The following is an 18,500-nucleotide window of genomic DNA, read 5'->3' on the forward strand; positions in this document are numbered from 1 at the left end:
TCAAGCATTGTAATCTGCTTTCAGTATAAATACCATAAGTAGCTGTTAACTTGCAGGATTAAGTTTTGTTTTGTAATTTGAAACAGGAAAACCAATTCCACAAACAATCATAAGGATAAGAACTTGCGTCAGAGGAACACCAACTAAACCCTTGTTGTCGGGTAAGTTCTGTTTGTCACATGAATTTTCCTCAATGATTTTATACTTGGCATCATTGTACATTTGTTGAGGTTAATATTTCAAAGAGCAAACTGTACACATTATCTATGCTTTCCAATCACATAGAAAAGAATTCAGCATTCTATTGTAAGCATGAGTTCACCGTTTGCAAAAGCCCAGAAAAGGAGCCCCTTTTGTTAAGTGTCAACCAGTCTATTTTTGACTTGCTTGAATTAATCCGATTTACTGCATGACTGTTTTAAACCTCTGCGTTCCACTGAGTAGAAGTGTTTACTGCTGAGGCGATCATTGGCACACACACAACATGAAAACAGCAGTGGCAAATTTAAAGCAAACAAACACATAGGAACCCCCGGATCAGAAAGTCTGGAATCAGAAATGGCCTTTTGGCACATAAGCGACAGTGTGTGATTAGAAACATAGAAAATAGGAGCAAGAGTAGGCCGTTCGGCCCTTCGGGCCTGCTCCGCCATTCAAAATGATCATGGCTGATCGTCTAACTCAGTACCCTGTTCCTGCTTTTTCCCCATATCCCTTGATCCCTTTAGCATTAAGAAATATATCTATCTCCTTCTTGAATACATCTAATGACTTGGCCTCCACTGCCTTCTGTGGTAGAGAATTCCACAGGTTCACCACCCTCTGAGTGAAGACATTTCTCCTCATCTCGGTTCTAAATGGCAAACCCCGTATCCTGAGACTGTGACCCTTGGTTCTGGACTCCCCAGCCATTGGGAACATCCTCCCTGCATCTCGTCTGTCTCGTCCTGTTAGAATTTTATATGTTTCGATGCGATCACCTCTCATTCTTCTAAACTCTAATGAATATAGGCCTAGTCGACCCAATCTCTCCTCATACGTCAGTCCTGCCATCCCAGGAATCAGTCTGGTAAACCTTCGTTGCACTCCCTCCACGGCAAGGACATCCTTCCTCAGATAAGGAGACCAAAACTGCACACAATACTCCAGATGTGGTCTCACTAAGGCCCTGTATAACTGCAGTAAGACATCCCTGCTCCTGTACTCAAATCCTCTTGCAATGAAGGCCAACATACCATTCTGCTTCCTAACTGCTTGCTGCACCTAAATGCTTGCTTTCAGCGACTGGTGTACAAGGACACCCAGGTCTCGTTGCACCTCCCCTTTTCCCATTCTATCACCATTCAGATAATAATCTGCCTTTCTGTTTTTACAACCAAAGTGGATAACCTCACATTTATCCAGGTTATACTGCATCTGCCATGTTCTTGCCCACTCACCCAACTTGTCTAAATCACATTGGAGCCTCTTTGCATCCTCCTCACAGCTCATATTCCACCCCAGCTTTGTGTCGTCTGCAAACTTGGAAATGTTACATTCAGTTCCCTCATCCAAATCATTGATATATATTGTGAATAGCTGGGGCCCAAGCACTGATCCCTGCGGTACCCCACTAGTCACTGCCTGCCACTCAAAAAAAGACCCATTTATTCCTACTCTCTGTTTCCTGTCTGTCAACCAATTCTCAATCCATGCCAGTATATTCCCCCCAATCCCATGTGCTTTAATTTTGCACACTAACCTCTCATGTGGGACCTTATCAAAAGCCTTCTGAAAATCCAAATACAACACATCCACTGGTTCTCCCCTATCTATTCTACTAGTTACATCCTCAAAAAACTCCAGTAGATTTATTAAGCATGATTTCCCTTCCATAAACCCATGCTGACTTTGTCCAATCCCGTTAATGCCTCCAAATTTGCACAACCGTGGACTCCCCCTTAATTCTTTTAATTGCAATTGAATACCACAAGTAACAATTCCAAGAATAATATTGAAGAGGACTAATTTGCAGGTTTATGGGGTAAAAGCTGGGATGTGGGACTAAATCGGATAGTTCTTTCAAAGAGCCGGCACAGGCACAACGGGCCGAATGGCTGCCTTCTCTGCTTTTAAGAGTTGATGATTCTCAGCCTCTTTCAGAAGTGAAACTCAAGATTGCTAATTTCAACATTCCATTTTCATTCTTTTGCTCTGCGCACTTGCATTCCACAGATGACGTTTTATTTGCAACACCATAAGACTTGTGTACGTCATTGTGATTTTAAATGCTGTTATTGAGATCTTCATTGAGAACTTATTTGATCAAATTAATTAACATAAAATTAAAATAATTTTGGTGAGTGACTGTTCCATGTTATCTTTTACACTCTGACAACTGTCACCCAATCTTTAGTCCACCTGAGACTTGTTCCCATGCAGTTATTCTTTAGTTGTGGAATCCCACTTTAAATCTGTTGACATCTTCATTATCAATTCCTCTTAGCATTTGGAAGAGCTGGCTCATGACCCCTCCCAGTTGTCTTTTCTCCAATGTAAACTAGTTCAATCAGTTCTGTGAGCCTCTTGTAAATTATTTTCAAGTTTCAAAATGCTCCTCTTTGTTCTGAGTCCAATCATCAATTTAGCTATTGAAGATAGGCTGCTCAGAATTAGAGTTGTGAATGAGGCCGCATCGATGAGTTGATAAGTTCTCTTGTGAGATCAAGTTTGCTGAATTAAAGCCAGTGAGATCACCACTGCCAGTTAGATGATTGCAGAATGCCACTGGTGAGGTGAATGTACAGGAATCGTAACAGGAACGCATTTAAAAGAGGCAACATTGCTTCCAGGTATCATCACAGTTCCTGTCTCAATTCTAAATTTTCTTGATTAGATTGATCAAAGCAGAGCACACATTTTTGAAGGTTTAATGTGATGCGAATGTTATTCGTTCTTATTTCTCGCAATGCTAAATACTGCAATCAAAAAAAAGTAGGGTATCATCGTAGGTACTGCACAGGAGGAGGCCGTTCGGCCCATTGTGCCTGTGCCGGCTCTTTGAAAGAGCTATCCAATTAGTCCCATTCCCGCTGCTCTTTCCCCATAGCCCTGCAGATTTTTTTCCCTTCAAGTATTTATCCAATTCCCTTTAGAAAGTTACTATTGAATCTGCTTCTACCGCCCTTTCAGGCAGTGCATTCCAGATCATACAACTCGCTGCGTAAAAAAAGATGTTTCCTCATCTCGCCTTTGGCTCTTTTGCCGATCACCTTAAATCCGTGTCCTCTGGTTACCGACCCTTCCTACACTGGAAACAGTTTCTCCTTATTTACTCTCTCAAAACCGTTCATGATTTTGAACACCTCTATCAAATCTCCCCTTAACCTTCTCTGTTCTAATCGACCAGGGTAATCATTGAAACGCTGAAATTGTCTCTTGAGGTGACTTGTTTTCTGCAATGCTTCTGAAATCGCTTTCTGATTTCAACCACGGATGAAGTACAGCACTCTTAAAACCGCACTAGCCATAGCTGCAGAGTTACAGGAGAACTGTTCTTGGCAATATTTATCCCTGTTTATATTTTTTAGTAATTTGCTGCCCGATATAAATAAATTAGGTTGAAATTCCCGCAAGAATCAACAATCAAAATGAATTCTTAACTATCCATTGGCCACGTTGATCCCAATCCCCTGCTGTGTTCGCTGTGGTGTGAATTCTAATTAGGAGTACGAATTAGGAGGAATTTCTTTACACAGACAGTGGTGAGAAGGTGAAACACTTTGCCACGTGGAGTGCCATTGCTGCATTTAAGGGGACGCTCGGAGTATACGTGAAGGAGAATGGGGGCAGGGTGGGAAAAGATAATTAGTGGGAGGAGGCTCCTGTGGAGTATAAACACCGGCATCGACCAGCTGGGTTGAATGGCCTGTCTCCATGCCGTGGATTCCATGTAACTTATGGCATTTGTCACCAATGACGTCATTGCAGCGAATTCCGGGTCATTGTTTGGCCCAGAATACACAATCTGCCCTAATCTGGGGCCCAAACAGCTGGGGCTTGTTTACATTTGAATGTCTAAATATACATTTGCTTTTTATCACTGACAAAAGCATCCGTACTTGTAACTATTCACTGAAGCAGTGAGATTGTCTGGTTCTGACTAGTTCATGATTTGAGATCAATCTGGCCCAAACTTGAAAGCTTATTTATGTTCACAAATACATTGTTTTTTTTTTAAAACCAATAAGTTTCTGTTGACAATGCGAAGTCATGGTAAATTTAATTTGTTACTCATTCAAAAGAGTAATTGATTTATTTTTAAATCTCAACAGAACTTTGGATTTCTGAAGAACGTGTCATTATCAGATAGCGTGGGTTTCAGTCAAGAACTCTCAAGGTTGTGTTGCCTGAATGGGACAGGTTTTAACTTCCCTGTTTGTCTAAACAGGAATAAGATGACTGTGTGAAGCATGTTTTGCCTTATTCAATCTCTCCTAAAGAATGAAGTATTAAAAAGATAGCTTTGCAAGTTTAATTTCAAATTGATAGGGTGTACTTTGGGCGCTTAATGTGCTATTGATGCTTGATTCTTTCTCCCACCCTTACCCTGTGATTCTACTCCTATGGACAAATCATGCATGCAGTGTTTATTATTCCTGGTATAATGCTCATTCGCACACTGTTATTCATGTAGCACTCGCTAACTCCATGATTCCTTTCATTCTGTCCCTGAACACCTGCTAAATAAGTGTGTCACTCACACCATGTTTGTTTTGAATTTGTATATATTGCAGATTTTAGTGCCGGGTAAATCAGAACATATAAAGAAATGATGTATATCCTATTGCACTGATCTGGTAGAAGTTAACGCTAAAATATCTAGCGCTTCCATTTCGTAAACCTGTTCCTGATGTCACATTTTTACATATTTATGGCATGGTAGTATCCTATGCAAGCTTGAAGGAGCAATTTATTAATAGTTTCTTGATTTTTTTTTTTAAATTACTGGCCTGAAATCTGCCCCATGTTTTGGTTGGACACTTAAATGAAGCTTTAATGTTGTGAATTTTTTTTTCTCTTTTCAAAAAACAATTGTGTAAATGCATGAGATTGTACATTTACCTGTGTGGTTATAATAATACTTAATAATCTAGCTCAATGTACAGTATGTGGACCCACTGTGATTTTTAAAAATAAAGAACAACACTGAACATTATCGGTTATTTGCATGAGATTTTTTGAGGGACAACTGAGGAAATTGCATTTGAATATTTGGAGATTGAGAGTGGGTGGGACAAAGATCAGTAGGAATTGCACTGGAAATGCTGTTTTATAACCAGCCAGTACAGACACTGACCTTTCAATACGTCCAGTTCCATCCTAATAATCCTGGTATTCAGAGTAAGAAATTGCCGTGTGACGAAGTGGCCACAATTACCTAAAAGCATTGCCAAATCTCATCTGAAGGCTAAAATTAGTTTCGATTTGATTATTTAATTTTCATCAGTTGGGTGAAAATTCATTCTTGTTCTCTTTACCCGTTCCCTTCTACTCGTCTTTTTCCCCATATTTAAAAATCCATGGGAAAGCACCTTGGAAGTGCAAGAGATGGTCCTGGGAGATTGTCCAACCACATGCATTACCATGGCATCTTAAAGGGAAGCAAAGGTTGAGTAAAGTACTTTCTGCTCAAAGTACTTGCCCAATGCCTTGGGGGGGGGGAGAGGGAGGGTGGAGTGTAAGAGCATACACTTGCTACCCATTATAAAATCATCAGAGACTCTCCATTTTGGGTCTTGGTGTTAGCCTTTGCTCAGTGGGTAGCAGTCTTGCCCCTGAATCAAAGTTGTGGGTTCACCCCACTCCAGAGAAATGAGCACATAATCTAGGCTGACACTCCAGTACAGTACTGAGGGAGTGCTGCAATATCGGAGATGCCATCTGTCAAATGACATGTGAAACCACCTCAGGTGGACGTCAAAGGTCCCATAGCACTATTCAAAAAACAGAGCAGGGGAGTTCTCTCCGGTGTCCTGGCCAGTATTTATCCTTCAACCAATATCACTAAAACTGATAATCTGGTCACTTATCTCGTTGCTGTTTGTGGGGGCCTTGCTTTTTGAAAATTAGCTGCCAGGTTTCCCCACATTACAACAGTGACTCGTGTTTCCCAGCTGCCTCTTAAAGACTAGGAGAATCCCATGAAGGAATCTAAAAAGTGTCCTTTGTTTATTATTGTGGTCGAGCTACAATTTTTACCTGGATATTAGGGCATGTAAAAACACTCCCAGGATATGGAAAGCTGGGTTTACCCATGAGCGTAAGCTGAAACATAAACCAAAAATATATAGAGTAACAAAATAAAAGATCCCAAAAATGTAATGAGCACCACAGGAGATTTACTCGCACAGTGCGTACATACAAATAGTGCATCTAGGATGTGTCACACTTTTCTATATAGAACTTTTGTCACACTTCCAAAAAAAAAGCCAGCCAATTATTAGCAATCTACCGAGAAGCTCTGCTATAAAATACCTAATTAACGTGGTTTAAATCAACTGAATCGTAACGTTCTCATCTTGAAATGCAAATCTGATTTTAACACTAATTGACCTGACCACTTATTAAAGACCTCATCTGAATCTAATTTATTTAATGAATGCCGAACAATTGTGCTTTGTAATGCTGAAGCTCACACACACCTGCAATCTAGCAGCAGAATAATACATTTTGTGTTGAATGATGCAAAGGCTTCTGTCCTTGAACTCACTGGGAGTGGGAGTGGGAGTGGCACTGCAGGGCTCGTGGTGCAGGTCGAAATGTCTCATCACATTTCAGGTTTTATACCTCTGCCAATTCCTGGCAGCTGCTTGGCTCAAATTATGTATGTTCCCAGATCCATCACTATTGGTTGAAGGGACTGGAGTTAGTTGGCTCCCTGTGTATAACCTCGACATTTTTAGGATCAGCGGCAGGATTTGCTGCTCAGAGTATTCCAGGTCTTACTGTTACTGTTGACTTTTGAATAAAAACAGTAGCAAGGACTGTATCATTATTCAAGATTGGGGGTGGGGGGAGTTCTGAGTAAAAGTCCTGAATTTTTAAGTTACCAAGTTTCAGAATTTTGCTTGAATAAAATTAGCTGTCCTTCCCTCTGGCTGCTCCCAAGTGACGCAGTGCTCAACTGCAATCATGCTCCTGGCCCTCTCCCCATTTTAATAAATCTTTACACCCCCTCCCAGCTGTGTCTTCTGCAGCAGAAATATCCAAACTGCGGCCATTGGCCACATGCCAGCCCAAGTTCAGGCAATTTGTTCCTCAAAACCAATGTAACTTGGTCATATTTGTGTTTATTTCCTATTTGCTGGCTTGTCCTGTTTGAATTGCGTGGGCCTGGAGGTTTTGAAAGGGCTTATACCTCATTGGTTAAATCCCAAATCAGACCCACCCACTACTTGAAATGTGTGCAAATTAATGGCAACGTGAGTTTAAACTTTATATGTGGTCCCTACGGCTCCAAGGTACAGCCCACGGACCCGAAAAGCTTGGACACCCCCTGCTCTACAGCAACGTCTGCTTCTCACACACCTCCATTATTCTCCCAGCTGTCTCTTGTCCTCTGTTCCTGCGGCTGGTAATTTTGGCTTATAATTGGCTCTGTGTGTTCTGGATTATTCCCAGTCTTCCCTTCCTCCCTCTGGAGTCTCAGTCTAATGTACCTAACCCCATACTCTAGCCCCCTCCAGTATTTTTGACCCCCTAAACCCTGCGCTCTTCACCTCTTCCCTGAATACATAGAGACCCTCAGTTCAGTTCTGCCAGATCCCACCTACTGCTCCCAGGCCTCTCGGCCCCCCCTCGCTCCTGCTCCCAGGCCTCTCGGCCCCCCCCCCTCGCTCCTGCTCCCAGGCCTCTCGGCCCCCCCCCTCGCTCCTGCTCCCAGGCCTCTCGGCCCCCCCTCGCTCCTGCTCCCAGGCCTCTCGGCCCCCCCCTCGCTCCTGCTCCCAGGCCTCTCGGGGGGCCCCCCTCGCTCCTGCTCCCAGGCCTCTCGGCCCCCCCTCGCTCCTGCTCCCAGGCCTCTCGGGGGGCCCCCCTCGCTCCTGCTCCCAGGCCTCTCGGCCCCCCCTCGCTCCTGCTCCCAGGCCTCTCGGGGGGGCCCCCCCTCGCTCCTGCTCCCAGGCCTCTCGGGGCCCCCCCTCGCTCCTGCTCCCAGGCCTCTCGGGGCCCCCCCTCGCTCCTGCTCCCAGGCCTCTCGGGGGCCCCCCCTCGCTCCTGCTCCCAGGCCTCTCGGGGGCCCCCCCTCGCTCCTGCTCCCAGGCCTCTCGGGGCCCCCCCTCGCTCCTGCTCCCAGGCCTCTCGGCCCCCCCTCGCTCCTGCTCCCAGGCCCCTCGGCCCCCCCTCGCTCCTGCTCCCAGGCCTCTCGGGGCCCCCCAATACTTACTCCCTGAAGGTGAGACATCCTTCCTATGATCTGAGAAAGACTATTCGGAATATTTTCTTAATGATAGAATAGGAGCTGTGGAGGAATAAAGGGATTTGAAGAGTCAGCACAGGTACAAAAGGTAACCAAAAGGACACATGAGGAATGTTGGCCTTTATCTCAATGGATGCGGGGTGAATTGAAATTTTGAAGACTGAGAGCGATAAGATTTTTATTAGGCGAGGGTGTCACAGGATATGGAGCAAAGGTGGGTAAAAGGGGTTGAGTTCCAGATCAGCCATGATTAATTGAATGGTGAAACAGGCTCGAGGGGCTAATTGGCCTCCCCCTGTTCCTATGATCCCAAACCTCCCCGTATGCTGCCAGAGCCAAGCCACTCCCAGTCTTTCCAGGCCCCAGACCGCCATTCCACTGGTGGTTCCCAGACCCCTGTGACCGTAGCCCGTTCTGCATGGTTATTCTCAGTTGCAGTCCTTCACTCCATCTCCTGAGGCCCCTCCCACCCACACTCCAACCACAGCTCCATCTGCTTAATCTCTCCTGGCCCCATCGGCAAGTCACTCTTCAGTCAGCCTTCTCATTCAATCACCTGTGACCCAGTACATGTTACCCCTACTCACACCCGTGACCCAGTACATGTTACCTCTACTCACACCCGTGACCCAGTACATGTTACCTCTACTCACACCCGTGACCCAGTACATGTTACCTCTACTCACACCCGTGACCCAGTACATGTTACCTCTACTCACACCCGTGACCCAGTACATGTTACCTCTACTCACACCCGTGACCCAGTACATGTTACCTCTACTCACACCCGTGACCCAGTACATGTTACCTCTACTCACACCCGTGACCCAGTACATGTTACCTCTACTCTCACCCGTGACCCAGTACATGTTACCTCTACTCACACCCGTGACCCAGTACATGTTACCTCTACTCACCCGTGACCCAGTACATGTTACCTCTACTCACCCGTGACCCAGTACATGTTACCTCTACTCACACCCGTGACCCAGTACATGTTACCCCTACTCACACCCATGACCCAGTACATGTTACCTCTGCTCACACCCGTGACCCAGTACATGTTACCTCTACTCACACCCGTGACCCAGTACATGTTACCCCTGCTCACACCCGTGACCCAGTACATGTTACCTCGGCTCACACCCGTGACCCAGTACATGTTACCTCGGCTCACACCCGTGACCCAGTACATGTTACCCCTACTCACACCCGTGACTCAGTACATGTTACCCCTGCTCACACCCGTGACCCAGTACATGTTACCTCTGCTCACACCCGTGACCCAGTACATGTTACCCCTACTCACACCCGTGACTCAGTACATGTTACCTCTACTCACACCCGTGACTCAGTACATGTTACTTCCCATTTTCCTGCATAGCCTTGGCTTTAGAAAAATTGACGAGATGGATATTGAACGCAGCAGTAAAGGGTCATGTGAGAAACAAGGGAGACATGCAACAGAACGAGGAGATTTAGGGAGGGAGAGACTCTCAGAATGAATAAGAAGAGTTAGACAGAATGATATAGACACCATAAATGAGAAGTGATGCAGAGAAACAGGGTAAGACAAAGGAAGAGAGAATAATAAAAAGAATGTGAAAAAGAAATAGAGTTACAAGAGAGGTATAATTGCGTTTGTCTTTGAGATCTACTATTTTGTAATACATTGTGAGTTGTATGGTATAATGATTGATTAATTAAATGGCCTTTGATTCACCATGAGCCATAACACTGGAGCTCCACTAGAATATGCAAAATAAAATATCATAAATTACTGAGAAATTCTTCCAGCAAGGCGACGAGAACAGATGAAGTAAATTAATACAAAATTCTCATGTAGCATTTTTAACAATAGATTTCATTTTTACCAGAAATGTTAGTCCGTCTGGCTGCTGGAGTCCAAGTGAGCCCTGGTCTAGTTTGATGCACCGTAAGTTGACAGTGATTAACATCCCATTGGAAAGCTAAGCAGCAACCAAACTGATTCTTTATCGTTGCCATCATCATCATCGACATCTGCTTCTGCCACAGACTCGGCAAAATGACGTGCAAGTTATGTTAGCAGAACAGCGATGCTCCCGGTACCCGGCACCCGAGGTGTTGTAGCTGCACCCTCAACTCCACAGAAACCACGGTCAGGTTGGACTCATGGTGCACGTGTTTGGCAAATGATGTTTAACTTAGACAAGTGTGGTCTTATGCACATGGGCAGGTCTAATGCTAAAAGCACAAACACCCCACAGAGAACAAAATTAAAGCCAGTGGTGAAAGCAAAAGAGCTGGGTGTTGCGGTGCATCACTCTTTCGAGGTTCATCACTGATGCCGTGAAGCTTTATCTAAAGCAAACAGGGCACTCGAACGTAGGACAATTCACTGCAAAATGAAACACACCATTTTGTCCTTGTACAAGATCTTGGCTGGGCCTCATTTAGAATAAGTGTGTCCAGTCCTGGTCACCTTACGTGGGGATATTGAGGCCCACAGTATTGATTCCCAGTTTATTGATTCCCAGTTTAAAACTGTTACTCAGATGGGCTCAAAGAGCTGGGTTGTGTACTTTAGAAAAGTGTAGGCTCGGGCGATTTGATGGAGGTTTATTAAATAATGATGGGACTAACCAATTGAATAAAAACTTTTAAAACTATTTATCGTCGGAGCGGATATAAAGAGCGAGGTAAGATGATCAAAAGTAACATCAGCACAAGGGAAGGAGCTGATTGGTTGGTGGCTGGTGAGTGATTTCTTTCTTTTTTTTTAAGGCTTAGTTTATTTTCAGTTAAGTTTAGTTAATCTAATAAATCGAGGCATAGCAGGGCAGCTCAGACCCATCGAATGCCCATCCTGTGCCATGTGGGAATTCCAGAACGCTTCCCGTGTTCTGGACAACCACAGGTGCAGGAAGTGTCGTCAGCTGGAGGAGCTCGAGCTCCGGGTTTCGGACTTTGAGCAGCGGCTGGCGTCACTGCAGAGCGTCCGTGAGGCTGAGCGTTTCGTGGATAGCACGTTTCAGGAGGTGGTCACCCCGCAGATTAAGAGTGTGCAGGCAGAGAGGGACTGGGTGACCACCAGGCAGGTAGTGCAAGAGTCCCTTGAGGGCATCTCAGTCTCTAACCGGTATTCAGTTGAGTGGGGGAGAGGGTTCCTCTGGGGAGTGCAGCCAGGGCCAAGTCCACGGCACCATGGCTGGCCCAGGTGTACAGGGGGGAGGAGAAAGGTCGAGAGAGCAATAGTGATACGGGATTCTATAGTTAGGGGAACAGACAGACGTTTCTGCGGCCGCAGATGTGATTCCAGGATGGTATGTTGCCTCCCTGGTGCCAGGGTCAAGGATGGCACTGAACGGCTACAGAACATTCTGGAGGGGGAGGGTGAACAGCCAGAGGTCGTGGTCCATATCGGTACCAACAACATAGGTAGAAAGAGGGATGAGATCCTGCAGGAAGAGTTTAAGGAGTTAGGAAAGAGATTAAAAAGCAGGACCTCAAAGGTAGTAATCTCCGGATTACTCCCGGTGCCACGCGCCAGTGAGCATAGAAATAGGAGGATAAAGCAGATGAATGCGTGACTGGAGAGATGGTGCAGGAGGGAGGGCTTTAGATCCCTGGGGCATTGGGACCAATTCTGGGGGAGGTGGGACCTGTACAGGCCGGACGGGTTGCACCTCAACAGGGCCGGGACCAATGTCCTCGCGGGGAGGTTCACTAGTGCTGCGGGGGGAGGGTTTAAACTAATGTTTCAGGGGGATGGGCACCAGGATGTAGCATTGGAAAGGAGAAACAAGGGGCACAAAGGATCAGGAGTTAAAGATAGCACTAGAGCAAGTAATAGTACAGTTATAGGTGGGATCAGACCAAGAGAGAGTACAAGAAAGTCTAAGATTGGTTTACAGTGCGTGTGTGTAAACGCACGAAGCATGGTAAACAAGGTCGGTGAGCTGCAGGCGTAGATAGTCACATGGGAATATGATGTTGTGGCGATAACGGAGACTTGGCTCAAAAAAGGGCAGGATTGGAATCTAAATATTCCTGGATACAAGGCGTTCAGGAAAGATAGGGAAGGAAAGAAAGGAGGGGCGGGGGTGGTGGCAGTATTGATTAAAGAGAATATTGCAGTGCTGGAGAGAGAGGATATCCTGGAGGGGGTCAAGAATCTATTTGGTTAGAGTTAAACAGTAGAGGTGTCATTACACTACTGGGTGTATTCTATAGGCCACCAACTAGTGGGAAGGACATAAAGGAGCAAATTTGCAGGGAAATTACAGAGAGGTGCAAAACTCATAGAGTAGTGATAATGGGGGACATCAACTACCCTAATATAATTGTAAACAATTTTACACCACCAAGTTATAGTCCAGCAATTTTATTTTAAATTCACAAGCTTTCGGAGGCTTCCTCCTTCCTCAGGTGAACGAAAGGAAGCCTCCGAAAGCTTGTGAATTTAAAATAAAATTGCTGGACTATAACTTGGTGTTGTAAAATTGTTTACAATTGTCAACCCCAGTCCATCACCAGCATCTCCACATCATGGCTACCCTAATATAGACTAGGATAACAATAATATAAGGGGCAAAGAGGGGGAGGAATTTTTGAAGTGTGTTCAGGAGAACTTTCTTGACCAGTATGTTTTTGGCCCAACGAGGAAGGAGGCATTGCTGGACTTGGTTCTGGGCGGGCCAAGTGGAGCAAGTGGAGTGGGGGAGCATTTAGGGAACAGCGATCATAAGGCTTAGAATAGCTATAGAAAAGGACACAGATCACTCTAAAGTAAAAATACTCAATTGGAGGAGGGCCAATTTCAGTGGGATGAGATTGGATCTGGTCTGGGTAAATTGGAATCAAAGATTGGCAGGCAAAACTGTAATTGAACAGTGGGCGGCCTTTAAAGAGGAGATGGTTCGGGTACAGTCTAGGTACATTCCCATGAGGGAGAAAGTAGGGCAACTAAAGCCAGAGCTCCCTGGATGATAAAAGAGATAGAGATGAAATGGAAAAAAGGGGCGTATGACAGATGTCAGGTTGATAACACAAGTGAGAACCACGCTGAATATAGAAAGTTCAGAGGAGAATGAAAAAGGAAATAAGAGAGGCAAAGAGAGAGTATGAGAATAGACTGGCGGCCAACATAAAAGGGAATCCAAAAGCCTTCTACAGGCAAGGAAACAGTAAACAGGTAGTAGGAGGAGGGGTGGGACCGATTAGGAGATCTACTCATGGAGGCAGAGGGGATGGCCGAGGTACTAAATGAGTACTTTGCATCTGTCTTCACCAAGGAAGAAGATGCTGCCAGAGTCTCAGTAAAGGAAGATATAGTTGAAATACTGGATGGGCTAAAAATTGATAAATAAGGTACCAGAAAGGCCAGCTGTATTTAAAGTAGATAAGTCACCCGGTCCGGATGGGATGCATCCTAGGTTGCTGAGGGAAGTAAGGGTGGAAATTGCGGAGGTACTGGCCATAATCTTCCAAACATCCTTAGATATGGGGGTGGTGCCAGAGGACTGGAGAATTGCAAATGTTACATCCTTGTTCAAAAAAGGGTGTAAGGATAAACCCAGCAACTACAGGCCAGTCAGTTTAACCTCGGTGGTGCGGAAACTTTTAGAAATAGAATTAACAGTCATTTGGACAAGTGTGGATTGATTAGGGAAAGCCAGCACAGGTTTGTTAAAGGTAAATCATGTTTAACTAACTTGATAGAGTTTTTTGAAGAGGTAACAGAGAGGGTCGATGAGGGCAATGCGGTGGATGTGGTGAATATGGACTTTCAAAAGGCATTTGGTAAAGTGCCGCATAATAGGCTTGTCATCAAGATTGAAGCCCATGGAATAAAGGGGGCAGTAGCAACATGGATACAGAATTGGCTAAGTGACAGGAAACAGAGAGTAGTGGTGAACGGTTGTTTTTCGGACTGGAGGGAGGTGTACAGTGGTGTTCCCCAGGGGTCGGCACTAGGACCACTGCTTTTCTTGATATACATTAATGACTTGGACTTGGGTGTACAGGGCACAATTTCCAAGTTTGCAGATGACACAAAACTTGGAAGGGTAGTAAACAGTGAGGAGGATAGTGATAGACTTCAAGAGGATATAGACAGGCTGGTGGAATGGGCGGACACGTGGCAGATGAAATTTAACGCAGAAAAATGCGAGGTGATACATTTCGGTATGAAGTTTGAGGAGAGGCAATATAAACTAGAGGGCACAATTCTAAAAGGGGTACAGGAACAGAGAGATCTGGGGGTATATGTACACAAATCGTTGAAGGTGGCAGGGCAGATTGAGAAAGCAGTTAAAAAAAGTATACGGGATCCTGGGCTTTATAAATAGAGGCATAGAGTACAAAAGCAAGGAAGTCATGATGAACCTTTATAGAACACTGGTTCGGCCACAATTGGAGTATTGTGTCCAGTTCTGGGCACCTCACTTTAGGAAAAAAGTGAAGGCCTTAGAGACAGTGCAGAAGAGATTTATTAGAATGATTCCAGGGATGAGGGGCTTTAGTTACGTGGATAGACTGGAGAAGCTGGGATTGTTCTCCTTGGAACAGAGACGGTTGCGAGGAGATTTGATCGAGGTATTCAAAATCATGAAGGTTCCAGACAGAGTAGATAGAGAGAAACTGTTCCCATTGGCAGAAGGGTCAAGAACCAGAGGGCATGGATTTAAGGTGATTGGCAAAAGAACCAAAGGTGACATGAGGAGAAACTGTTTTACACAGCGAGTGGTTAGGATCTGGAATGCACTGCCCGAGGGGGTGGTGGAGGTAGATTCAATCATGGCCTTCAAAAGGGAACTGGATAAATACTTGAAAGGAAAAAATTTGCAGGGCTACGGGGATAGGGCGGGGGAGTGGGATTAGCTGGATTGCTCTTGCATAGAGCCAGCACGGACTTGATGGGCCAAATGGCCTCCTTCCGTGCTGTACCCTTTCTATGGTTCTAGATTATGTCTATGCGGACAAGTTACGTAAGGGCAGAACTAGGTTGGATTTTGGGAAGTTCTTTTTTCCCCAGAGAATAGTGGGTCTGTTGCTGGCTCGTGCAGTAAACACTGGTTCGCTTATTCCTTCAAGAGAGAACTGGACCTGTTTCTGGCTGGGACAGAGATCACGGTGTATGAGGTAGGTACAAGTTGTAACATAAATCAGGATCAGTCTGGTCTCCTGGACTAGAATTGATTGCCTTAAGGGGTCGGAATGGAATTTAACAAATTTGTTCAACTAATTGGTCTGGATTTTTATCTTGTTTCGCGCCTTTTCCAGGAGATTAAATGGTTCCAATTGGGTAGGAAGTGTCTGTATCGTGATTCATAAGGCATCACAACTATATAGTCTTTTCCTGTCTGGCATGCTCGTATGTTCAACCTCATGAAACCTCTGTCCTGTTTGATGCTGAGCTCAGGTTCACGCCTGACACTCTCGGCATCACCGAGACCGTCTATTTCCACTCCCACAACAATTTTTTAAATCATTCTTAGGATTTGGGCGTCACTGGCGAGGCCGGCATTTATTGCCCATCCCTTGAGAAGGTGGTGGTGAGCCGCCGCCTTGAACCGCTGCAGTCCGTGTGGTGACGGTTCTCCCACAGTGCTGTTAGGAAGGGAGTTCCAGGATTTTGACCCAGTGACGATGAAGGAACGGCCGATATATTTCCAAGTTGCCACATCTGCCCTCATTCGCCCCCCCCCCCCAAATTGCTGCTGACACCCTAATCAATTCTTTTATCACCTACAAGCTCAACTTCTCCCACACTCTCCTTGTCAACCTTCCAAACTCCAACCTACATTAACTCATCCAAAACTCTTGCTCCCCATCAGCTCGATCTTCGTCAGCCTTCACTGATCCCTTCTCTTCCAACCCATTGAATTCAAAATCGTCATCCTCATCTACAAATCCCCCCACTTAGTCTTGCCCCATCCTACCACCAGACATCACTCTTCCGACTCTGACCTCCTTTCTCATCCTCCCTCCCACCCTCTATTCCAGATTTAAGAGTGGAGTCTCCAGCTATCTTGGCACAAACATTGGAATTCTCTCCCGAAATCACCTAGTTACTTTTCACCGCACCTCCAAAAGCCCTTTCAAAACCTGACTCTTCAGTTATGCCTTTGGTCACTTCCCCTCATTCTTTCACCACAGCACAATATAAATGTAAGTACTGTAGTTACAATATCAGGTTTTAAAGCTTTGAGTTATTTGTAATGTCAACATATGGCCACAAGATGGCAGGTGGTGTCTGTCTCTGGAGGGTATCACAGGGCAATTCTGTTCTCTTCCTAAAAAGAACTTTAATTCATAAGAAATAGGAGGAGCAGTCGGCCATCCAGCCCCTCGAGCCTGCTCCTCAGCATCCACAGCCCTCTGGGGGAGAGAATTCCAAAGATTCACAACCCTCTGAGAGAAGAAATTCCTACTCATCTCAATCTTAAATGACCAACCCCTTATCCTGAGACTATGCCCCCTAGTTCCAGACTCTCCAGCCAGGGGAAACAATCTCTCAGCATCTACCCTGTCAAACCCCCTCTGAATCTTGTATATTTAGGGATGGGCAATAAATGCCGGCCTTGCCATCGACGCCCACATCCCATGAATGAATTTTAAAAATTTCAATGAGATCACCTCTCATTCTTCTAAACTCGATGATGTGGAGATGCCGGTGATGGACTGGGGTTGACAATTGTAAACAATTTTACAACACCAAGTTATAGTCCAACAAATTTATTTTAAATTCCACAAGCTTTCGGAGGCTTCCTCCTTCCTCAGGTGAATGGTGAAAATCACCGTTCACCTGACGAAGGAGGAAGCCTCCGAAAGCTTGTGGAATTTAAAATAAATTTATTCTAAACTCCAGAGAGTATCGGCCCATTCTACTCAATCTCTCCTCAGAGGACAACCCTCTCATCCCAGGAATCAATCTAGTGAACCTTCGTTGCCCTGCCTCCAAGGCAAGTACATCCTTCCTTAGATAAGGAGACCAAAACTGTACACAGTTCTCTAGGTGAGGTCTCACTAAAGCCCTGTACAGTTGTAGTAAGTATAACTTGCATTTATATAGCGCCTTTCACAATCTCAGGAGGTCCCAAAGTGTTTCACAGCCAATAAACCACCTCTTTGACGAAGCTTTTGGCCACCCTGCTAACATGTCCTTCTTTGGCTGGATGTCTGTATTTGTCTGATTTCACCTCTGGGAAGCCTTGGGACGTTTTTCTACATTAAAGGTTCTGGTGACCTTTGTACTAAAGGCTAAAAGTGGCAAACAGTCTGTGATAGGAGGTGGACAATTGCATTAATCTGTTCAATCCCCTTTTATGCTAATTTTCTTTAATTTTATTTTACTCTCAGTAATTTCTAATGCCATGTGGACCGTGCAGTTTCAGCCCGTTACTTTTAATAGGGGGCTTTCACTACCGCAATGCATGTTGGGATAGTCTTAACGCCATTGCGAGCGGTTTATTTTCTCTAATTGAAGGAGGTGAAGCGGCGGCAATTCACCGCCCCCCAGACACGAGCGAGGTCGCGATTTTTCGCCGGGTTTATTTTTCCTGTTGGGTGAATGGCGCATGCGCCGAGTCGCGGTGCACCCTGGGCTGTGTAGTCCTTCCCGCGCTAAAGGACTACATTTCCCAGCAGGCGGCGCGCCCGCTCCGGTTGGGCGACACCACTCGGCGGCGGGGGGAGCGCGTCCCATTTAATAGGAGACGCAGAGCGGTGGAAATTTGAACTAAAGTAGAATTATTAATCAATGCAAAAAAGAAAGATTCGGCGGTAGGTTTTAAGGGGGTGAAATTGTTTGGTCCCCCCCCCTGATGGAGCCGGGCCCGGCGAGGCGCCGGGTGCTGCTGGCGGTGAGCGGCAGTGTGGCGGCGCTCAGACTCCCGCAACTCGTGGCCCAGCTGCTCGCGTCAGGCGAGGTGAGTCTGTGGAAAGTGCTGGAAACAGCGGGGGGGAGGGGAAAGGTCCAGAGGCCCCGCCCACTACCCCTCCCCCCCTCCCTCTCTTCCCCCTCCCCTCTTCCCCCCCTCCCCCCTCCCCCTCTCTCCCC

At 45.7% G+C, this 18,500-nt stretch overlaps 2 protein-coding genes across 6 annotated transcripts in view; both read left to right on the forward strand.

Annotated features, from left to right (window-relative positions):
- The window catches only part of LOC137304848 (neuroplastin-like), a 62,384-nt gene extending 57,187 nt beyond the window's left edge, over positions 1–5,197 (forward strand). The window contains exons 7-8 of the mRNA XM_067973641.1: positions 87–161; positions 4,314–5,197. Coding sequence (XP_067829742.1) covers positions 87–147 — 61 coding nt within the window. The 3' untranslated portion in view covers positions 148–161; positions 4,314–5,197. The remainder of the gene's footprint in view (positions 1–86; positions 162–4,313) is intronic.
- Positions 5,198–18,095: 12,898 nt separating this feature from the next.
- ppcdc (phosphopantothenoylcysteine decarboxylase) overlaps positions 18,096–18,500 on the forward strand; it is a 94,463-nt gene continuing 94,058 nt past the window's right edge. For all 5 annotated transcript variants that reach the window (XM_067973646.1, XM_067973642.1, XM_067973643.1 and 2 more), the window contains exon 1: positions 18,096–18,369. In XM_067973646.1, the coding sequence (XP_067829747.1) occupies positions 18,265–18,369 (105 nt within the window). In that variant the 5' untranslated portion in view covers positions 18,096–18,264. The remainder of the gene's footprint in view (positions 18,370–18,500) is intronic.

This window comes from Heptranchias perlo, chromosome 38 (genome assembly GCF_035084215.1).
Source record: "Heptranchias perlo isolate sHepPer1 chromosome 38, sHepPer1.hap1, whole genome shotgun sequence".
NCBI lineage: Eukaryota > Metazoa > Chordata > Chondrichthyes > Hexanchiformes > Hexanchidae > Heptranchias > Heptranchias perlo.